The sequence below is a fragment of the Pituophis catenifer genome, unplaced genomic scaffold (genome assembly GCF_029215685.1).
Source record: "Pituophis catenifer annectens isolate HBS135680 unplaced genomic scaffold, rPitCat1.0.hap2 SCAF_3, whole genome shotgun sequence".
Classification (NCBI taxonomy): domain Eukaryota; kingdom Metazoa; phylum Chordata; class Lepidosauria; order Squamata; family Colubridae; genus Pituophis; species Pituophis catenifer.
In genome coordinates, this window is record NW_027256883.1 from 81,542,046 (window position 1) to 81,560,801 (window position 18,756).

An 18,756-nucleotide genomic window follows, 5' to 3' on the forward strand; every position below is an offset into this window, starting at 1 on the left:
GCGCCCCCACCTCTGTGTTACTGATTTGCTGTGGCTGCCTGTTGCCATCCGCTATGCCTAAAGCCCCTTTCAAGTCTAAACACGGCTGGAAGGCCAGTTCCTCTGAAGCTGGCCAATCAGATGCCTTGTCTGCTACCCAAAAATCAGCTCAGGAGGCCCCTGGGGTCCCTTCCTCGGCTTCACACTCCTCCCGTTCTCACCATCACTCCAAGCGTAGCCTGTCGGCTCCCTCCAAGATGGAGAAACGAAGGGACAAGGTCTTATCCCAACTCTGTGAATGGGTGAGTACCAAGTTGCCGCCTCCTCACACACAAGCATCTTCTGCTACGGTTGATCCAGCTCCTACATCGGTTCCTCGACCTCCTACTCCAGACCAGCTGTCTCTTCAAGACTGTCCGGTTACCATTTCCGAGGACAACTTGTGGGGCTCGGATTCATCAAATCAACCGGCTGGTCAAGTTTCTGCAGTCCTGCAGGACCCCCCTCCTTCTGATTCTGGCGCTGCTCCTTCTTCAGACATGATATCGTGCCAACTCAATCAAGCTCAACTCCAGCAAATGATTGAAGCGGCGGTACAAAAATCTTTAGCTGCCCGGTCTTCTTACTCGAGTCAGCAGGGGTCAGTTAGATCGGCTTCTCCTGCCTCTCCGGAGCGGTCAATTCAGGATTCTGCTCATTTGACTCGACCCGAATCTCCGACTTGTTCTCATTCCAGTCATCATTCGGCCTTGACTTCGCTGACTCTGATTTGTCGGAGAATGAAAACCTTCCGCCGGACCAACCATCCTTCACCAGCCTCTTTCCGCAGGCCTTGTTTAAATCCTTATTGTTCAAGGCCGTTAATACGGCCCGTTTGTCTTCTCCGTCTGCTGATCCGACCCCAGCTCAGTCTTCTTCAGGATCCTTGGACCCCATGTTTGCAGAACCTGCTCGGCCTATTTCTTCTATACCTACACCTCTTCTCTTCTTGGACGTGGTAAAGCACCAGTGGGAGTCTCCGGCCTCAGCTCCTCTACTCTCATCCAATGACAGGAAGAATTTTCCTGTCTCCTCGGATCTCGACGCTCTTCTTCAGCTGCCTTCTATTGATGCTCCTGTTGCGGCTCTGCTTCCTAACGTTAATATTCCTGGCGAGCCTGGCGAGGGTCTCCGTCCTGAAGAGCGTCGTTCCGAACCTGTGCTCCAAAGAGTCTTTCAAAGTTCTGCCTGGGCGATTAGGGCGGTCACCACCGCCTCCTTCTTCAACCGGACCACCTTGCTCTGGCTGCAGCAGTTACAAGAAAAGTTGCCCCCAGGTGACTCCTGAATTCGGCAAGACTTAAACAAAATTGTTGCGGCTGTACAATTTTCCGCCGACTCTACTCTGAATGCCGCCAGATTTGCCTCAAAGTCATTGGCTTCCTCTGTCATGGCTCATCGCTTGGTCTGGCTCCGCCATTGGCAGGCGGATGCCAGGCACAAATGGCGATTGGCGTCGGTCCCATTTCATGGATCCAAGTTGTTTGGGGAGGCCCCAGACCCCTTCCTTACGGAAACTAGGGATAAAAAGAAGGTGTTAGCTGCTACCTACCATAGAGGAGAGTCCCGTTTTTCTCCTTACCCGCCTCGTCCTCCAGCTCGAGGTGCTGATGGGGGGGGGTTCCTCCTCTGCCTTCTCCCCTTTCTATCGGCATGAGGGTTCCTTTGCTAGGCCCCGGGGCTCGCAGGATAGGTCAGTCAGGGGATGTCCGTTTGCCTCTAAGCGGCCCTTTCGAGGGGGAGGAGGTCGTTTCGCCCATCGCCATCGCTGATTGCATTCCGAACCCTCCCATTGGCGGTAGATTGGGCCTTTTCGCCGCCATCTGGGAGGAGTCCACCTCAGATCAGTGGGTCCTCGCCACCTTAAGATCTGGTTTGGCTATCGAATTCGTTGCCCCCCCCCAACACCTTTGTCTGCTGTCTGATTTCTCGTAATCCCGAAAAGTGGTCCCTTATGGACTCATCGGTTCAGCATCTCCTGTCTATCAGGGCAATTCAACCTATGCCCCCTGGTCAGGAAGGCTCTGGTTTTTATTCAAGGGTGTTTCTAGTTCCCAAATCATCGGGGGGGTGGCATCCTATTCTGGACCTGAAACGTCTGAACAGGTACGTCGTGTACTGTAAATTTAAAATGCAATCCTTAAAGACCATTCTTGATGGAGTTCGGAGGGGCGATCTCCTCTCTTTCATTGACCTTATCGAGGCCTATCTCCACATCCCTATCCTCCCTTCCCATAGACAGTTTTTGCGGTTTTATTATGGCGGAGTACATTTCCAGTATAGGGCTCTACCATTTGGCCTCTCGTCCACCCCCCACACCTTTACGAAGGTGCTGGCTGCCCTGGCGGCCTGTCTCCACCTTCGTTCAGTTCGCCTTTTGTGTTATTTAGATGACATTCTGCTTTTGTCCTCCTCGCCTCAGCAGGCGGCTATAGACGTACGTCTGACAGTGGAGACGTTGGCGGCCCATGGTTTTTCCATTAATCTGGAAAAGAGCCACCTCACCCTCTCCACTCGCCTTGTGCATTTGGGTGCCCTGATTGACACTCTTCAGGGCCAGGTTTTTCTCTCCCCCGATAGGCAGAATAGCCTGAGGCAGTTGGTCGCTCAAGTTGAAGGGTGTCGGGTTGTGTCCCCCTATGTCTTGTCCCAGTTGTTAGGTAAGATGATATCTGCGATAGCCATAGTTCCCTGGGCTCAGCTACACGCCAGGGAACTCCAATGGTTTCTCTTGCCGTTGCAGAAGGTGGGAAGAGGCATTTCATCAAAACCGATCCCGCTTCCTCCTGTGGTGCGCCGGTCTCTCCGGTGGTGGCGTTCCCCTGCTCTCGCTGTGGGTTGTTTCTTCCTTGAACCCTCCCGGGTGGTGGTGACAACAGACGCCAGCCTCCTGGGCTGGGGAGCCCATTGCCAAGGTCAACTGGCTCAAGGGACTTGGATGCCATCGGAATCTCGTCGTCCCATCAATTGGCTAGAGCTACAGGCGGTCTTCCTTGCTCTGAAGTCGTTCCACCATCTGATCTTCGGGACCCACGTCCTCGTCCTCACGGACAACATCGCCGCCAAGGCGCATCTGAACAGATTGGGGGGCACCAGATCGAGGTCCCTTCTGGCGGTGGCAATGGCGTTGGGTCTCTGGTCAGAACGCCACCTGTGTTCACTACGAGCGGAGCACATCTCCGGGGTACAGAACCTTCAGGCGGATTGGCTGAGTCGCCGATGGATCGACAATGTGGAGTGGCACCTCCACCCGCGCATCTTCCGGGACCTGTGCCTTCGCTTCGGCCTTCCAGTAATCGACCTCTTCGCGACTCACGAGAACGCCCAGCTTCCGCACTTCTTCTCTCGATACCCACACCCTCTTGCAGCCGGCATCGACGCTCTTCAGACTGCATGGCCGTTGGGCCTCCTATACGCTTTCCCCCCGATGCCTCTCATTCCCAGGGTCATCCGCAAAATTCTATCCGAGCGAGCGGAAGTGATCCTTGTGGCGCCTCATTGGCCTCGGAGGCCCTGGTTTGCGGACCTTATGTCCCTATCGGTGACCCCATCGTGGCGCTTGCCCCTCGAGGACAATCTTCTCTCACAGGGCGCTCTCACGCACCCGGACCAGGCCTGGCTCACCCTGACCACCTGGAGGTTGAGCGGTGCACCTTGAGGGCGGTGCACATTCCAGCAGACGTTATTCACACATTACAATCCTCCCGGCGTCCTTCTACTGACCACATTTATTCGGCCACCTGGCGGGCCTTCTGTTCCTGGTGTGATCAGGTAGGCGTGACGCCGCTTCAACCTTCCATTGTACATATACTTATGTTTTTGCAAAAGGGACTGGTTCAAGGCCTTTCTCCTAACACTCTCCACCGGCAAATTGCAGCATTATCTTCTGTGCTTACCTGTGGTTCCTTGTCGTCCCTGGCTCAGCACCCCCTAATCCGACGTTTTCTCTGGGGTGCCAAGAACTTGTGCCCTCCCGTGCTGCACCGATATCTGACCTGGGACCTTCCACTGGTCTTACAATCTCTTACGGGCCCTCCATACGAGCCGATCAGGACCACCAGTCTAAGACTTCTTACTTGAAAAGTGGCCTTCTTGGTGGCCATAACCTCAGCCCACCGCATCTTGGAAATCGCTGCCTTGTCTACTCTCCCGGACCTTTGTGTCTCCCACTCGGATCGAGTGGTCCTCCGTTTGGACCCTACCTTTGTGCCAAAGATTAATTCTGTATTCCACCGTTCACAGGAAATTATCCTACCTGATTTCTGCCCTCAGCCTTCTCATGCACGGGAACGGTGTTGGCATCCCCTTGACGTCAGGCGGGCGTTGCGGATCTGCTTGAAAAGGACGGCTCCTTTCCGCCGATTGGAGTCTCTTTTTGTTTCTTTCTTGCCTACCAATCAGGGTTGTAAAGTCTCGTCTTCTATCATCGGTCATTGGATTAGGCAGACTATTGCTGCGGCCTACGATTTTCGTTCTCTTCCACAACCCTCGAGATTGACAGCTCATTCCACCCGCAGCGCGGCTACGACGGCTGCATGGGCGGCGCAGGCTCCTTTGCTGGAAATTTGTAGGGCGGCTACGTGGTCTTCACCTGGACCCTTCATTCGACACTACAGGATCGACCAGTTTGCATCGGCGGAGGCTGCATTTGGACGCCGGGTCCTTCAAAGGGTTGTTGCTGGGGAGGTTGCTACGGTCCAGCAGGATCCCCCCCTGGCTCCGGGACAGTGAACTTGGGTACATCCCACGCTGGCTGCTGTCTCCACTCTCAATGGAGAGGGAGCGTTGGTCCTACCTGATATGTTCCTTCTCGTTGAGTGGAGACAGCAGCCAGACCCTCCCTTCTTGGGCTGAACCTTGCTTGCTTCCTGTCCTATCTCTCTCCTGAGGTTTTCTCCTTCTCCCACACGCCGAGTCTGTCTTCAAGTCTTCGCCAAAACTGGCCTGCCCAGCAACAAGGGCAGGACTAAGAATAATTGGCAGACTCAGTCCTTCAAGCTGATTGGATGGGCACTACTGCACGCTGGCTGCTGTCTCCACTCAATGAGAAGGAATGTATCAGGTAGGACCAACGCTCCTTCTCACATTCAAGGGCCACAAAAGTTTGAAGATAGATAATGTAAATAACTCTCACTGAGGGTTTTCTAAATTTCAAGAAAGAAGGAAAGGGAAACCTATTGAATCTTGTTTTTCTTGGAGTAATATTACTTCAATCGCCCAATCAATCAATTAGAATAGAGCTGGAAGGGACCTTGGAGGTCTTCTAGTCCAACTCTTCTGCACAAGCAGGAGACCCTATACCATTTCAGATAGATGGCTGTCCAGTCTTTTCTTAAAAACCTCCAGTGATGAAGCACCTACAACTTCTGAAGAAAAGCTGTTCCACTGGTTAATTGTTCCTCCTAACAGTGGAAAAAATTAACCAGTGGAACTTAATATTATATGTAGTATTATACAGAAGAATGATAGTTTCTTAAAAGATGGTTCCTTGATGAGTTTAGATAAAGCTCATTAGCTGGGAAAAAAAAAGGAAATAGAATGGAAAACAGTACTACACAGTTTGGAAATTCCTTCCGAAATTCTTGAATGCTTTGCATAGGGGCTGAGAGCTTTACAATGCAATGCACATGAGTATACCACTGACAGGGATAAAAGCATGGCTGGCAGGCAAAAATGAAATAATTCTCTAGAAAGGTAAGTATAATATGCAGAAATATAACAAGCAGGGTACTGCTGGAAGGCTGAGTCAGGAGTTTCACTTAAATTTAACTCAGAGGTCTTTGAAGGCTGTGCAGTTTCTAAAATGGCTAAAGATAGAGATGAAATAGAAAGGAAAGCTCTTAATGTATTCAAATTGATCAGCATGGATTAGTCTTCCAAGTGATTAGCATGGGGAAAGGGAAGGCAAGAAAGCTACAGGGGAGAATTCACTGTGCCTTTAAAACTGACCAAATTATTCCTTACAATTTTATTAAACGGTTGAAACCCATCTCCTGCTTTAATTATCAGACATTTATCTCTGATGGATTAAATTGTGTCTTCCTGGTATGCCTTTATCGAATGTGTGTGTGTGGTGTGTGTAAAGATTTTCCAGGACTTTTTTTTCCATTGTTACTAAATTGCGAGAGTTTAAGAAATGAATAGGCAAGGTTGGCACAAGATTTAATGATGGCAACCAGTTCTGGCTGGTTTTTGTCTTTCAAAAAGATGTTCCTATGCCAGCATAGGAAAGAAAAGAGATATAAGGGTTCCCCATTCTTGCTTAATTTCCCTCCAGGACTGCTAGCAAGTTTCTTCTATACATTTAAACTGATTTGACTTATTCACAAGATAATCCAGGAGAAATAACTCCTAACCAGCCATATGTACACCTCAAGCACCTTCAATTCACTACCACTGCACTGCTTGTGTGAGATGCCTCCTTGAATAACAGTTCTGAAGACGTTTTCTCCACTATTATTCCTTATCTTTTAAAACAGAGGTGGGCAGCCATTCAGTAGCAGGTAAGGTGGAATGTAGAATTAGAAGCTTGCAAGCTGTTAAGGCCTTTCCTCAATAGTGATTTATGGCATGGTGTTGATATCATCTTCCAGCCATCTTTGAAATGATACACCCTCTGTTCTCATGTCTGTTATTTGGTAATTACAGAAAATGCTAGAATAGAAACCCTTTCAAAAGTACATAACAAGTTCAGAGGCAGGGGCTGCCAACATCTCTTCAAGGAACATAGATACTTTATGTGTACGTTGGCATTACATTCCCTGACATTTTTTTAAAAAAGGCTTTAGATAAGTATGTGTCTGTGCTTTTATCACCCAATTATATATACATCAAGAACCAATAATACACATATTATTTTACATAATATATGAAGAAAACCTCCTTGCCTCAAGAAGCAATATTTATATTTATGGTGAAACATGGCCAAAGTTCCTTTGTCAACTAAATATTACTAAAGTCACAGAACTGCCAGAAAAGCACTAGCATTTCCTTTTTCCTTGCAACATTCCCATCCTGCCAGTTGATAATGTGTCAAAAAGGAACATACATGGTGTGAACATACTAAAGAGTTTTGAGACTTAAATGTTGGCAACAACACAGAAATGACATGCTGAAATAATGGTGATTTTTATTTTTTAGAAATTGGAGAAAATATGGCCTATCACTAAAAATGATGCCTCAACTATCAAAGTTCTGAAAAGGGGATACTTATTATTTTTTTTCTCAAAAGACTGACAGGAGGAAAAACAAAAGAGAGAGAGAGAGAGAGAGAGAGAGAGAGAGAGAGAGAGAGAGAGAGAGAGAGAGAGAGAGAGAGAGAGAGAGATGTACGCAATTCTGAACCTTCCAGGATATGATTTGGGAAAGGCACTACTATGAAGAAAGAGTATAAAAGGGAAAAAAAACCTGCAGTTTTTAGTAAGCAGCATGAATCTCATGAATATCTGATGCTGAGGTGTTTACATTCTTATTGCAGTAAAGATAATATAATTATCTATAGGCCTCTCGACTCTCTGGTCAAAATATAATGTTGATAAATGTTTTCATGAATAGAGCAACAGTAAAAAAAATAAGGGGCATTTGTTTTGCCATGATCCCTAATTAATTTCCATTTGAATTTTCCAGGTACTTCTGTTGTTCAAGTCACAGCCTCTGATGCCGATGACCCTTCATATGGAAATAGTGCCAGAATTATCTACAGCATACTCCAGGGCCAGCCATATTTCTCTGTGGAGCCAGAAACAGGTGTTGTAGTTATTGTTCTTAATTAAGGATTTCTGCCTTGTCAGAAAATGATACTCACATTATTTTTTCAGCTGTGTGTCATATTCCAAATAGCTCTTAAAGTATATGGGAAAATGTTACTTAATTACTATAACAAAATTCAGATCTGGGTACTAATTGGGTAGCAGTTAAATTTTGATCTGGATTTACCTAAGAAATTGTTGCTTCCTAATCTGAAGCTAGGGAAAAACTGCTAAAGAAAGGATTCATACCATGTTTCCCAAAAATAAGCCCTTCCCTGAAAATATTCAAATGTATGCACAACCGGTCCCCGCCATTTCCTTTGATTAGGGTTAGGGAGACAGAGCTGGAAAATCAGGTAAGATGGCAAGAGGAGCCCCGTCTTGCTCCATACGCTCCAAAATAATAAGACCTCCCCGAAAATAAGGCCAAGCGCTTATTTCAGGGTTCAAAAAAAATTTTCAGGGAAACACAGTACCATAAAAAAATGAATTACTTCAAGGATTCTAGGAAGTTACATTTTGAATATAAAGGAAATTGTTTGCAGCACAGAGTTGAAATGAGGGGTCCTTGGTGCTCTCTGAACTTGATTGTTTTCTTGCAGATGTTTCATTAACCAAGCTAGGTAACATCATCAATGTTAGTAAGGAGTGGGTTTGCTCTCTGTTTATATTCTAGTAGTCTGACCTGTCAGTGTTGGTGGAGGTGGTCATAGAGCTTCTTTGGTTGGGCTGTTTACTGTTAGCTTGCTTGGCAGCTTCATTCCCACCAACACTGACAGGGAAAACCACTAGAATATAAACTGAAATCAAACCCCACTCCTTACTAGCATTGATGATGTTACCTAGTTTGGGTAATGAAACTTCTGCAAGAAAACAGTCACATTTAGGGAGCACCAAGGACCCTACATTTTGAATATAATTTATCTGAATCCTGTGCTTAGTACTATATACGATTTACATATTGCCAAAATGATGCAGTCTAACTTCAACAGGTCCAGGGGCAAAGCAGCATAATAGATTTTTAAAATATGCTGTATCCGAAGGAAAACCCACAATTCAATTCTACAGAAAACTTCAAAAAGTGTTGAAACTTAATAGCAGCAATATATATGATGCATGGAATAAGTAATGTGAGTATCCAGGTTCAGAAAATCAGTGGAACTTAGTTTGAAAAATAGTTAAACACTTTTGTAGTACCTGTGTTTAAGAAAGATTTTCAAAATACCTTTCCAACTCTTGCCCCACTGGTTTGTTATCAGTGGTATGCAAATTTTAAGCTATGCATCTCTTAAATAAGTTAGGAATGTGGCCAACAGACTCTAAAATTTTGGGAACTCAGCAGGCTGAGTTCAGAGCAAGTTATTCTATATTGGATCACTGTCTTATCTTATACCATTTCACAGAGAAATATTCCTGAGGACTAAAATATAATCTTTTTGTGACTTAAAAGGAGTCGGTAGAGTATTTTATGGGGAAAGAGAACAGAATCCCGAACTGTCAGAAGGCAGGTTTTTTCTCATAATGCAATTATATTCTTAAGTCCTTTTTGCAGATTTGATATAGTCCCAATAGTGCTTAACTAATTCAATCTCCTCACACAACATGGAGGGAGAAAAGTTATGTTTTGGCTCCAGCAGTGTTCAAATTTTATATGAATGACTTAGCAGCCTCTTTGGAATTGGAAGATTTTCTAAACTGGCTGAAATATGTGAGGCATAATCATGTATATATTAATATAACCCTTGTGAAAAAGCATTGTAGTTAAAAATGCAAATGTAATATTGAGTTATATTTCAAAAATATGGAATTTGACACTTGCAGACAATTCTGATCTTGTCAAGCCACGGGTTTGTCTAAGATGGATTGAAAACAATACTCTAGATGTAAAAGAATGTATTCAGGAGATGTATTCTTTGTCACTTGTTAAAAAATCTTTATAATGTAAAAATGAGAAGAGCTGTCAAAGACAAAGTTTAATAATAGTAACTAAAAAAAAAGAATATGTAGGAAAGAAGTTGGGTACATTGTGCAAAATGAAGTGACAGTGGCATTTCAGATAGTGGATAATTTATATTTTCCCTTCTTTCTCAAAAGTTCCCTGCATTTACTAAAATAAACACATGAGGGAGTATGTTATGCAAAAATTATCTTCCTTTTTTTTTTTTTACTAGTTTACTACTTTAGAGAGGTGATTGTTGTTGTTCTTAATATGCAGAGTATTCAAAAATATTCCCTCAGTGTCTGAACTTGCAGACTCAGAATTGCTGTTTAATGCATAAACTGTTACTTAATATATAATTTCCACTATCACCTATTTGTAATTTCTGTGTTCAATGTATTCATTAAACTGTGCTTGACAATTTGCACAATTCTTTTCTAAATCACAGACATATTGTTCCATACAGAGTGATGACAAATGTTTGTTTGTTTGTTTCTTTTTCAGGTATTATTAGAACAGCTCTGCCAAATATGAATAGAGAAAACCGAGAGCAATATCAGGTTGTTATCCAGGCAAAGGATATGGGGGGCCAGATGGGTGGATTATCAGGAACCACCATGGTGAACATCACCCTGACTGATGTCAATGACAATCCACCTCGATTCCCACAGAGTAAGCTTCCTTTAATTGTCCTTCTGTGCTGCAAAAATATCAGAATGAAAGAATTAATGGTTTAATGTAAAAAAAAAAAAATCTAGTTTACGGAGCACATACAAAAATGGCTTTATCCACAGATTTATTCACTGTTATTGAAAAGTAAAATGAGATGTTAGAAGGACAACTTTGTTAGAGAAAAATACAGTTGCAAAGAACAATTGCTTAATATTGGATAATTCTTTGCATAATGGCAGGGAATGATACTCTTTCACCCTCCCTCCTCCACAAAAGGAATGGAAGAAATAACATTAGTATGTGAGGGTTGGAAGCGACCTTGGAAATTATTTAGTTCAACTAACTACACAAGACAGGAATCTACTGCTTCAGCATCTTTACCAGATGGCCATCCAGTTTATACTTCCTACAAAGAACTGTCTGCCACCTCCCAAGCATTCTTCTCTATTGTTAATCAACTCTTACTGTTAGAAAATTTTTCCTGATGTCCAACTGAATTTGTAATTAAACCCATTGTTCTTTGTTTCCTTTTCTGGAACAATTCTTCCCCATCTTTTACATGATAACCAACCAGATAATTGAAGACAGCTATTGTGTCTTCTTGCTCTTTTCTCTTGTCAAGGTTAAACATATCCAAAACTTTCAGCTGTTTCATATAAACTTGTGTTTTTTTCCCCTCCATTATAGGTACCTTACATTAATTGCTAATATATTAATCGTTTAATTAATTGTTCTCTTCTGAACATACTGAATTTTGCTAGTTCCTTTCCTAAACTGTACTTTGAAATTAACGTTCTAGGTCAAGGCTGTCAAACTCATGGCCCATGGGCCGGATGCGACATTGGCCATACCCATATCTAGTTTAGCGAAGGGGGGGAAGTCCCGATACGTCATGTGATGCCACTGTGATGATGCAAGTTTGACACCCCTGGTCTAGGTATAGTCTGACCAAAACAGGCTATAGAAGAATGATTTCTTCTGAGCTTGATTCTATAATTAAAGTTTCAAGAGCATATCTGTGTTTGTTGATGTGTGGAAGTTAATATAATAGTTTAAGCGATATAAACCAAAATATGAATGCTTTTTGTAGCAAAACAAGGGTTTTTGAAAGATGACTACAATTCAGGGTTACAGATTGAAACAGGAAGCTCCCATTCCTCAGCTATTTAAAGAAATCTTCAAAAAGCCATAAACACAAAGCCAAATGTTTGTAGTTAATATATTTTAGGGCAATAGAGAGCTTGTTATGCATTTCAATTTTCCAAAACAAAATTACTGAAAAAGTTTTGGAAAGAGCTAATCTTCATCTACTCTGTCTATTTCTTTCTCCTTATTCAGTTTGTAAAATCAAGCAGCATGAGAAAGGATTCAAGAAGGTATTTGGCGATCCATTTCCGATGTTTCTCAAAAGTAAATTTTGAACAACTAACAACAGCTTCTTTACCAAAGGAGACTTTTTGTAGCTGCTAATGCATCGCTACATCACATTTTGAAATAGGAGGGCATGTTTTTAACAATATTTTTTAAACAAAAATAAAACCATAGACTTGGAAAATGGCATTTGGACCATCAGGTCCAATCCATATTCAAGTTATTAATTCAGGTAGCACAGTTGTATTCCATAGGTCTCTCAGGAGAGAGGGTGAAGCAATCAATCTTCTATCACAGTGATGGCTAACCTTTTTGCCATCGTGTGCCAGGAGAGGGGGCGGGGGAGGGTCGTGTGCACACATGCCCACGCGCATGTACACGCAACCCCACCCCCACCCCGCTCCTGGCATATGATGGCCTCGTAGGCCCATTTTTCTTTCTTACTTGGTTCCAGATCCTCTCAGGGAGTGGGAAAGGCTGTTTTCGCCCTTCCCAGATGCATAGAAAGGATCTGGAGCCAGGTAAGGAAGAAAAATGGGCCTTCCCCACCCCCCCAGGCCCTCCAGAGGCAGGAAACAGCCTGTTTCCCTACTTCTGGTGGGCCCAGAAGGCCCGAAAATCAGCTGGCCGGTGCACGCATGCGCCCCAGAGCTGAGCTGGCATGCCCACTAATATGGCTCCGCATGCCGCCTGTGGCACGCGTGCCATAGGCTCGCCATCACGGTTCTATCATATTTTATTTACAACACACATGATAAGGCTACAACTGTATGAATGTGTCACAGTTATGATGTTTTTGATCCCCTTCCACTCATGGATGTCCCCTGTCAGATGGATGCAGTCTAGCCTCTACTTGAATATTTTCAGTACTTACTATCATGGGGAGTACTGTCACTTATTTTTAGTTACAATAAATTAAAATTATTGCACTACTTGGACTTGATTTTTATTTATTTATTTATTTTTATTTTAGCTGAAGCTTATGACTTTGAATCATGAGAATTGGGCAGTCATTTTCCAGACCCTCTGGTGATCCTTTTCCTTTGTAGTGATGATCTGAACAATGTACTGCTCTGTATTCCTTCTCTTTGTTTGCTCATAATAGGTATGGCTGGAAAAGCCTAGTCCCTTTGCATAGCTGCCTTACTGCAGTTTGCCATTCACTGGACTATTCATTTGATTGATAATAAAGGGGGTTGGATCTCTTGTATAGTCTCAGAAAACTGGTCAGTTCTGTATTGTGTGATCTCGGGAAACTTTCAGATTCAGGTTAATGTCAGGGTTCCAAATAACACCCTTAACGAAAGAAGACTCCAAGGCTTGAATTTTCTCAAAGTTCCATTTTATTAGAAATGTCATATTGGCACATATGGGAAAACCCGAATCTGAAAGTTTCCAGGTTTTCCCCATTCAAAAGAAAGTTCAAGTCCCTGCCCAGCACCTGCATGTCCATTACATGATCCAATCAGGCACCATCCAAAACTGGAGATGCCTCCCAGTCACTTCATTGCAGCTGCAGGGCAAGGTGGCCTTGAGTCTTTAAGAAAAGAATGTTATTTTGACTACATATCACCCATAATCTATGCATTCCCTCCTCCCATTTTCCCACAGAAAATGTGGCAGGCCTGAAGGCCCAAATGTAAAAGGTGGCTTCCAGTCTGACATCAGGATGCTGCTGGAAGTTAGGACTGCACACATATCTCTTCTATTTGTTTGAATTCCCTCCTTTACCTTTACTACAATGTATATCTATATATGGGTCTTCAGTCTGAGTTTAGAAGCTAAACAGGTGTCGAGATCCCCTCGACACTGTGATCCGCAGCGGCACACATGAATCCCTGGCTGACATCCAACACCAATGAAGAACCTGATGGGGAGTGGATGGGGGGTGATTGGCAACTCACAAGCACCTTGGTGGTGGGGGTGTCTTTCTTCTAGGCGGTCGGTCACGCAGCGGCCGGCATAGGGTAGGTCCTCTTCAGATACCTTCCGGGCGCTGGGGCTGCGGAGGAGACGCTGCACGCATGCGCCATTAGCACCGTACCCGGAAGGGCGTTATAGCGGCTGGCGCGAGTGTTTAAAAGGCGTAAGGAGGCAACCGCTCCTAACGCTGACTTTGTGCTGATCGCATTTCGTACCACTTGCTGTTTCCCGAGCTGCCCGAACAGATTAAACTGCTGAAGCAATCAACTGCTGTCTGTGGCGTTTTCTTCTCGTTCGTTCCAGCGCAGCGGCAAGTTGACAACAGGACTGGGTCTGGTTAATCCAGGGAACAATAAGCCTATAAACTAGACTGGGAAATGGAAAAATATTATCGAAAAGGGCAATGGCGAATCACTCCTCTAATATTGCAAAGTAAACTTGTGTCAAATCAGGCTCAATTTGAAGGCATATTTACTTTTATCTTACATATGAACTTTGATAAACTCTCTTTTTGCTTTAAAGCATTTTTCTAAAATTAAATATTCTTCCTCCCCAGTTCCCCTGACAGTCTCTTTATTAATGAGGCTTATATCATGTTAAAAGAAAGTGAATGAATGGGCTTGTGAAAGGAGTTGATTCATGTAAGTGCTAAAGGCCTTATTGATTCCTTCTTAAAAGAGAATCAATAACATTCATGTCAAATGTGAAACTGTACACTTAACGGATCTTATCTCTTGTCTGATTTGCTGATTTGATTATGGATCAAGAGGACTTCTGAAATTGGAAGACCTTACAAAGTTTATTATCAGACTAGCGTTGTACTACTATTAATGACAAAGAACCAGTCACACTTATGGGCACCATTCTGAAGTCTTGTGAACACATTAGATCAATGACAAGTGTTCTGATTAAAAAAACAAGTCAAGTATTTTTTTGCTAGAGACATTTCCAGCACTAAAATTTAAAATTTAAATTTTTACATACCCATTCTCCCTTTCTTTTATTTTTATCCTCTCAACAACCCCATGAGATTTGCCAGAAAAACAAAATTTCATGGCAAATCTATTGTGTGCTTAAGTCTCCTTAGCTGCAGATAGATTTAATTAAGTGCTCTAATACCTGCATAACATTATTATTTTTTGTTCTTTTGTTTACTGCAGAATTCTAGTAACCGTAGTATCAGAAGTGTTTAGGTTGAACAGCCCCTCCCTTCTCAAGCATTTTGATATAAGTTTTATAATCCTTCTCCAATTTGATACCTTCTAGAAGTGTTGGATACCAATCTTCATCATTCCTAATTAAGATAGATCTAGTAAGAGAAAGTTGTTTTAGAGTGTATGCTTAATTTACAGAGAATAATGGGATAGCCCCATTATAAGTATGGTTCTATGTAAAATGCCTCTGCTTTCATAGCTCCATTCTCTTTCTGCAAAGTGGAGTGGAGAATATTTTAAATATTTTCCTACGGAGTCAGAAATATTCCCAGAATTGTCAGGAGTAGGAGGGAGCTTCCTGAAGAGCAACTTAACTTGACTGTAACTGGAATTGGCAGCCCATAAGATTTCCCAGTGGGAGTATCATCTTCCCACTTTATAATGCTATTTGAATGATGTAATATCCTATTACCAGCATCAGGAAACATTATATATGAAAAAGGCTTCTTACTGGTTGCCAGCTGTGATTCTCTGCCTATTTTTGACAGCAGAGGAACTAAATTTCAGGAAAAAGATTCTTGCTGAATAAATGATTCTTCCATCCACGATTCCTCTCTGAGATTTGAAGAAGTTCTTTCCCCACTGAAAATATTTATAGTGATATTTCTGTGCTTTTTCCCCCCCACAAAATCCCATTTCTTCTCATGAGGGAAAAAAAAAAACCTTGTAAGTTTATTGTCAGCAATATTCCAAACCAGTTCAAGAACATTGTGCAAATTGTTGCATTCATGCATTGCATGTTTCGTAAGAGACATTAGGAAAACCACTGAAATGGAAATTACAATTACATAATATTTACCTGAATTTTAAAATTACCCATTTTGAAAATGGATACTAGAGAATGAAGTCATATTTCTCTGAAATACAATCATTTTGAAATGGGAACATTTAGGGAAAGGGAACATTGAACAGGTCAATTTATTTTAGAAGAAATCTGGGCCTAAAGTTCCCTTGCACTTTTTCAACAATTTTCATGTCCTTGTCCATAAAGTACTGAATAAAAACCATAGGTTTTGAAATATAAAGTACTGTGAAGGTTGGGATATTGGTCCTTGAAGTTGCTCTCCATATCTACTTATCAAGTCATCATATATCAGCTCTATTCTTTCAGATAGAAGAGAAGACTTGTCTTTTCTGTTTTCTATTGTGTGTCCTCTGCATGATAAAAGTTTCTTAGAGAGTTCAGTACAGTTTTACTGTAGCCGTCATTTCATTTTTGACAACCTTTTCAAAAAAAATCTAGCAACCTAGATTATATTTTGGTTTTGTAATTTGTAAGTTTGTAATTTGTCAAAAATTATTCACGTTATTTCCACTTGTGATTTTTATTTCAAGTGCTAAAGACTAACATAGCATAGGTTGTCATCAACAATTCCATCTATACTGTAATATCAGGAATAAAACAGACTTCCTTACAGTTTTAAGCTAATTAATATTTTCTATGTCTGAAGAAATGAATTTTAGCTCATGAAAATAGGGGTGTGAATCTTTAAGACAAGGTTAGGTAGCCTTTTTCAGCAAAGAAGCACATAGTGTTAGAGAAATGTATTTAATACATACACATACACATTAAATACATTTTTCTCACACTATAGGAACTTTCACAGAAAAAAAGCAGCAAGAGTAGCTGTTTAAATTATGCAGAATAGTAAGTAATTTACAGGAAAAAATATTTACAGAATCTATATATAGCTGTACATAGCATATAAGTGATGCTTGAGCAGGGGCCATAGTATTGTCTGGGATGCTACACATCCTCTTCATGACCTGTTTTCCTTGTTACCTTCTGGGAAGAGGATTCATGGTATCCGAAGTAGAACATCTAGATTCAGTCACAGTTTTGTTCCATATAGTATCAATCTTGTAAACTTTCAAGTTCCCAATGGTATTTTTTTTTAAAAAAAAAAAAGATGCTGAAAAATTGCCTGAAAACGGCAGAATTGAATGTAGTATTGATATTGACCAGATTTCCTTACTCCCTTGTGTCAAATGGAGGTAAGTCAAATCTGTTTGAAATGAATCCTTGGTTTTAATTACACTCCATCTTATCCCCGATTACTACAGTTCCTGACTCTTCCAATGGGAAAAATATAAATTCAATCCAAAGAGATTTCTTACGAGACAGGAAATAATAAAACACTTTTTTTTTCTTACCAGAGAGTCATGAAATGACACTCTGTCTTTATCAAAATTCTTTTATAACTGTGATTGCCTTCTTCTTTCTCAAAGTAGAAGCAAGGATGGGTAGTTTCCTTGGCATTTCAGCAGGGGATTACGGTAGTTCCATTGACTTTGTGTGAGAGAGGTTAAGATAGAAGCTAGAGGAAATCTGACTTTGGTATCTTTCAAACATTGCCAGCTTCAACCCTCACAAATTACAAATACTTTTGAAAACCAGCAGGAGCAGTTTCCTCTTCTCTATTCTGGATTCCTTTTGAAAGTCACAAAATGAGGCCCATTCACTTCAAGTGAGATGTGAGAAGAGCTGTGCAATTTGGCAGCGCTATAGAAACTGCTAGACTTATAAAAATGATTGATTGTGATTTTATATTACTTCCAGGCTTCCAGAGCTTTTTAGCTCCTGGAGGCAAAGTGCAAATAAAGAATAATAATGGTAATTTATAACTTACCTCAAAAATCTAGGTGCCTTGCTTGTTTATGGTCTAATGAGGCACAAAAAAGGAAGAGGGAAATAAAATACAAAGAAAGGGGTGTTAGAAATTTTCTTTCTCACAGATAGTTCTCTCTGTGTGTTTCTCTTCTGACCTAGCCTCAGTATCTTACAAATGTCTTTTAAGAAACTGAACTATTTTTTAAAAAAACAACAATAACAACAAAATCCTTTGTTGTTCATGTCTTGCCTGGAAACTAAACATTACCAGAGTACATAGATTTTCAGCAAATTGGCTTCTGCTGGAAGAATGGTTTTCCTTTTTCAAAATAAACATTTTCACCAGATTTACACTCACTTGAGGCTATTGCTCAAGAAATACAGATGGAGATGTTACTGTTCAGTTTGCCTGTGCCAGAAGAGACAGAAGCCCACACAGAGAAACTTGGCTTTTTTGCACAACACATGCTACATAAGAGAAACCATCAAATACCGTAAATCGAGGCATGACTCCATCAAAAACAAGTCCAGTACAAATTGTGCTATAATGAAAGAAAAATGCCCAAGAGCAATATTTTATGATTTTGCAGACCCTATTAATTTCCCTGAATTCCTACAAACTCTTGCAAGCGGTGTTTTTTTTAAAGCAAGTTTTCAGTATCAAGGATAGGAATGCAGTTCCTTCTTCACCTCCTCACCTTCTTACTTCAAGCACTTAAGTACTTCAAGGAACTGTGGGGATGAGACTCACAAAATCTAGATCAAATCATCTCCTGCAAAAATTGGTGGAACTTGCAAAAGGATTGAAATACTTGAATTTGATTTTAATATTTTACTTTTTTTTTTTTAATTTTAGCTGAACCTTATGAGGATTGAATTTAAGTGCCAGAATAGGTTATTGCAAATGGTAGTGGTACTGTAGGTGGTTTGCCCCTATTTCAGAAAGGACTTATTCAAGTGGAAGCTAATGCCCACTTGAATTATGGTTACTCAAAACTGAATGGGATGCTGCTTATTTTTGTAATTACAATACCCCGCCACCCCTCCAGACACAATTTGGGAAAAATTATTGAAGTTAATTTATCGTTTTGCAGTCAAAACTTAAAATGAGCACAGCTAAAGCTGCAGAGTCTCTTACAAGGTGGTTGTACCAAACAGTCTTCATGGTGAACCTTAAGAATTCTACCATTATATATTTGCAGATATACAGTCTCCTCTAAATATATTGGATTGCATTGCTTCTTTATTTTCTCTTTAGTA

At 41.8% G+C, this 18,756-nt stretch overlaps 1 protein-coding gene across 1 annotated transcript in view; it reads left to right on the forward strand.

The window, feature by feature from the left end:
• Window positions 1–18,756, forward strand: part of LOC139316029 (cadherin-10-like) — a 105,204-nt gene that overhangs the window by 62,214 nt on the left and 24,234 nt on the right. The window contains exons 3-4 of the mRNA XM_070942577.1: window positions 7,645–7,764; window positions 10,210–10,377. Coding sequence (XP_070798678.1) covers window positions 7,645–7,764; window positions 10,210–10,377 — 288 coding nt within the window. The remainder of the gene's footprint in view (window positions 1–7,644; window positions 7,765–10,209; window positions 10,378–18,756) is intronic.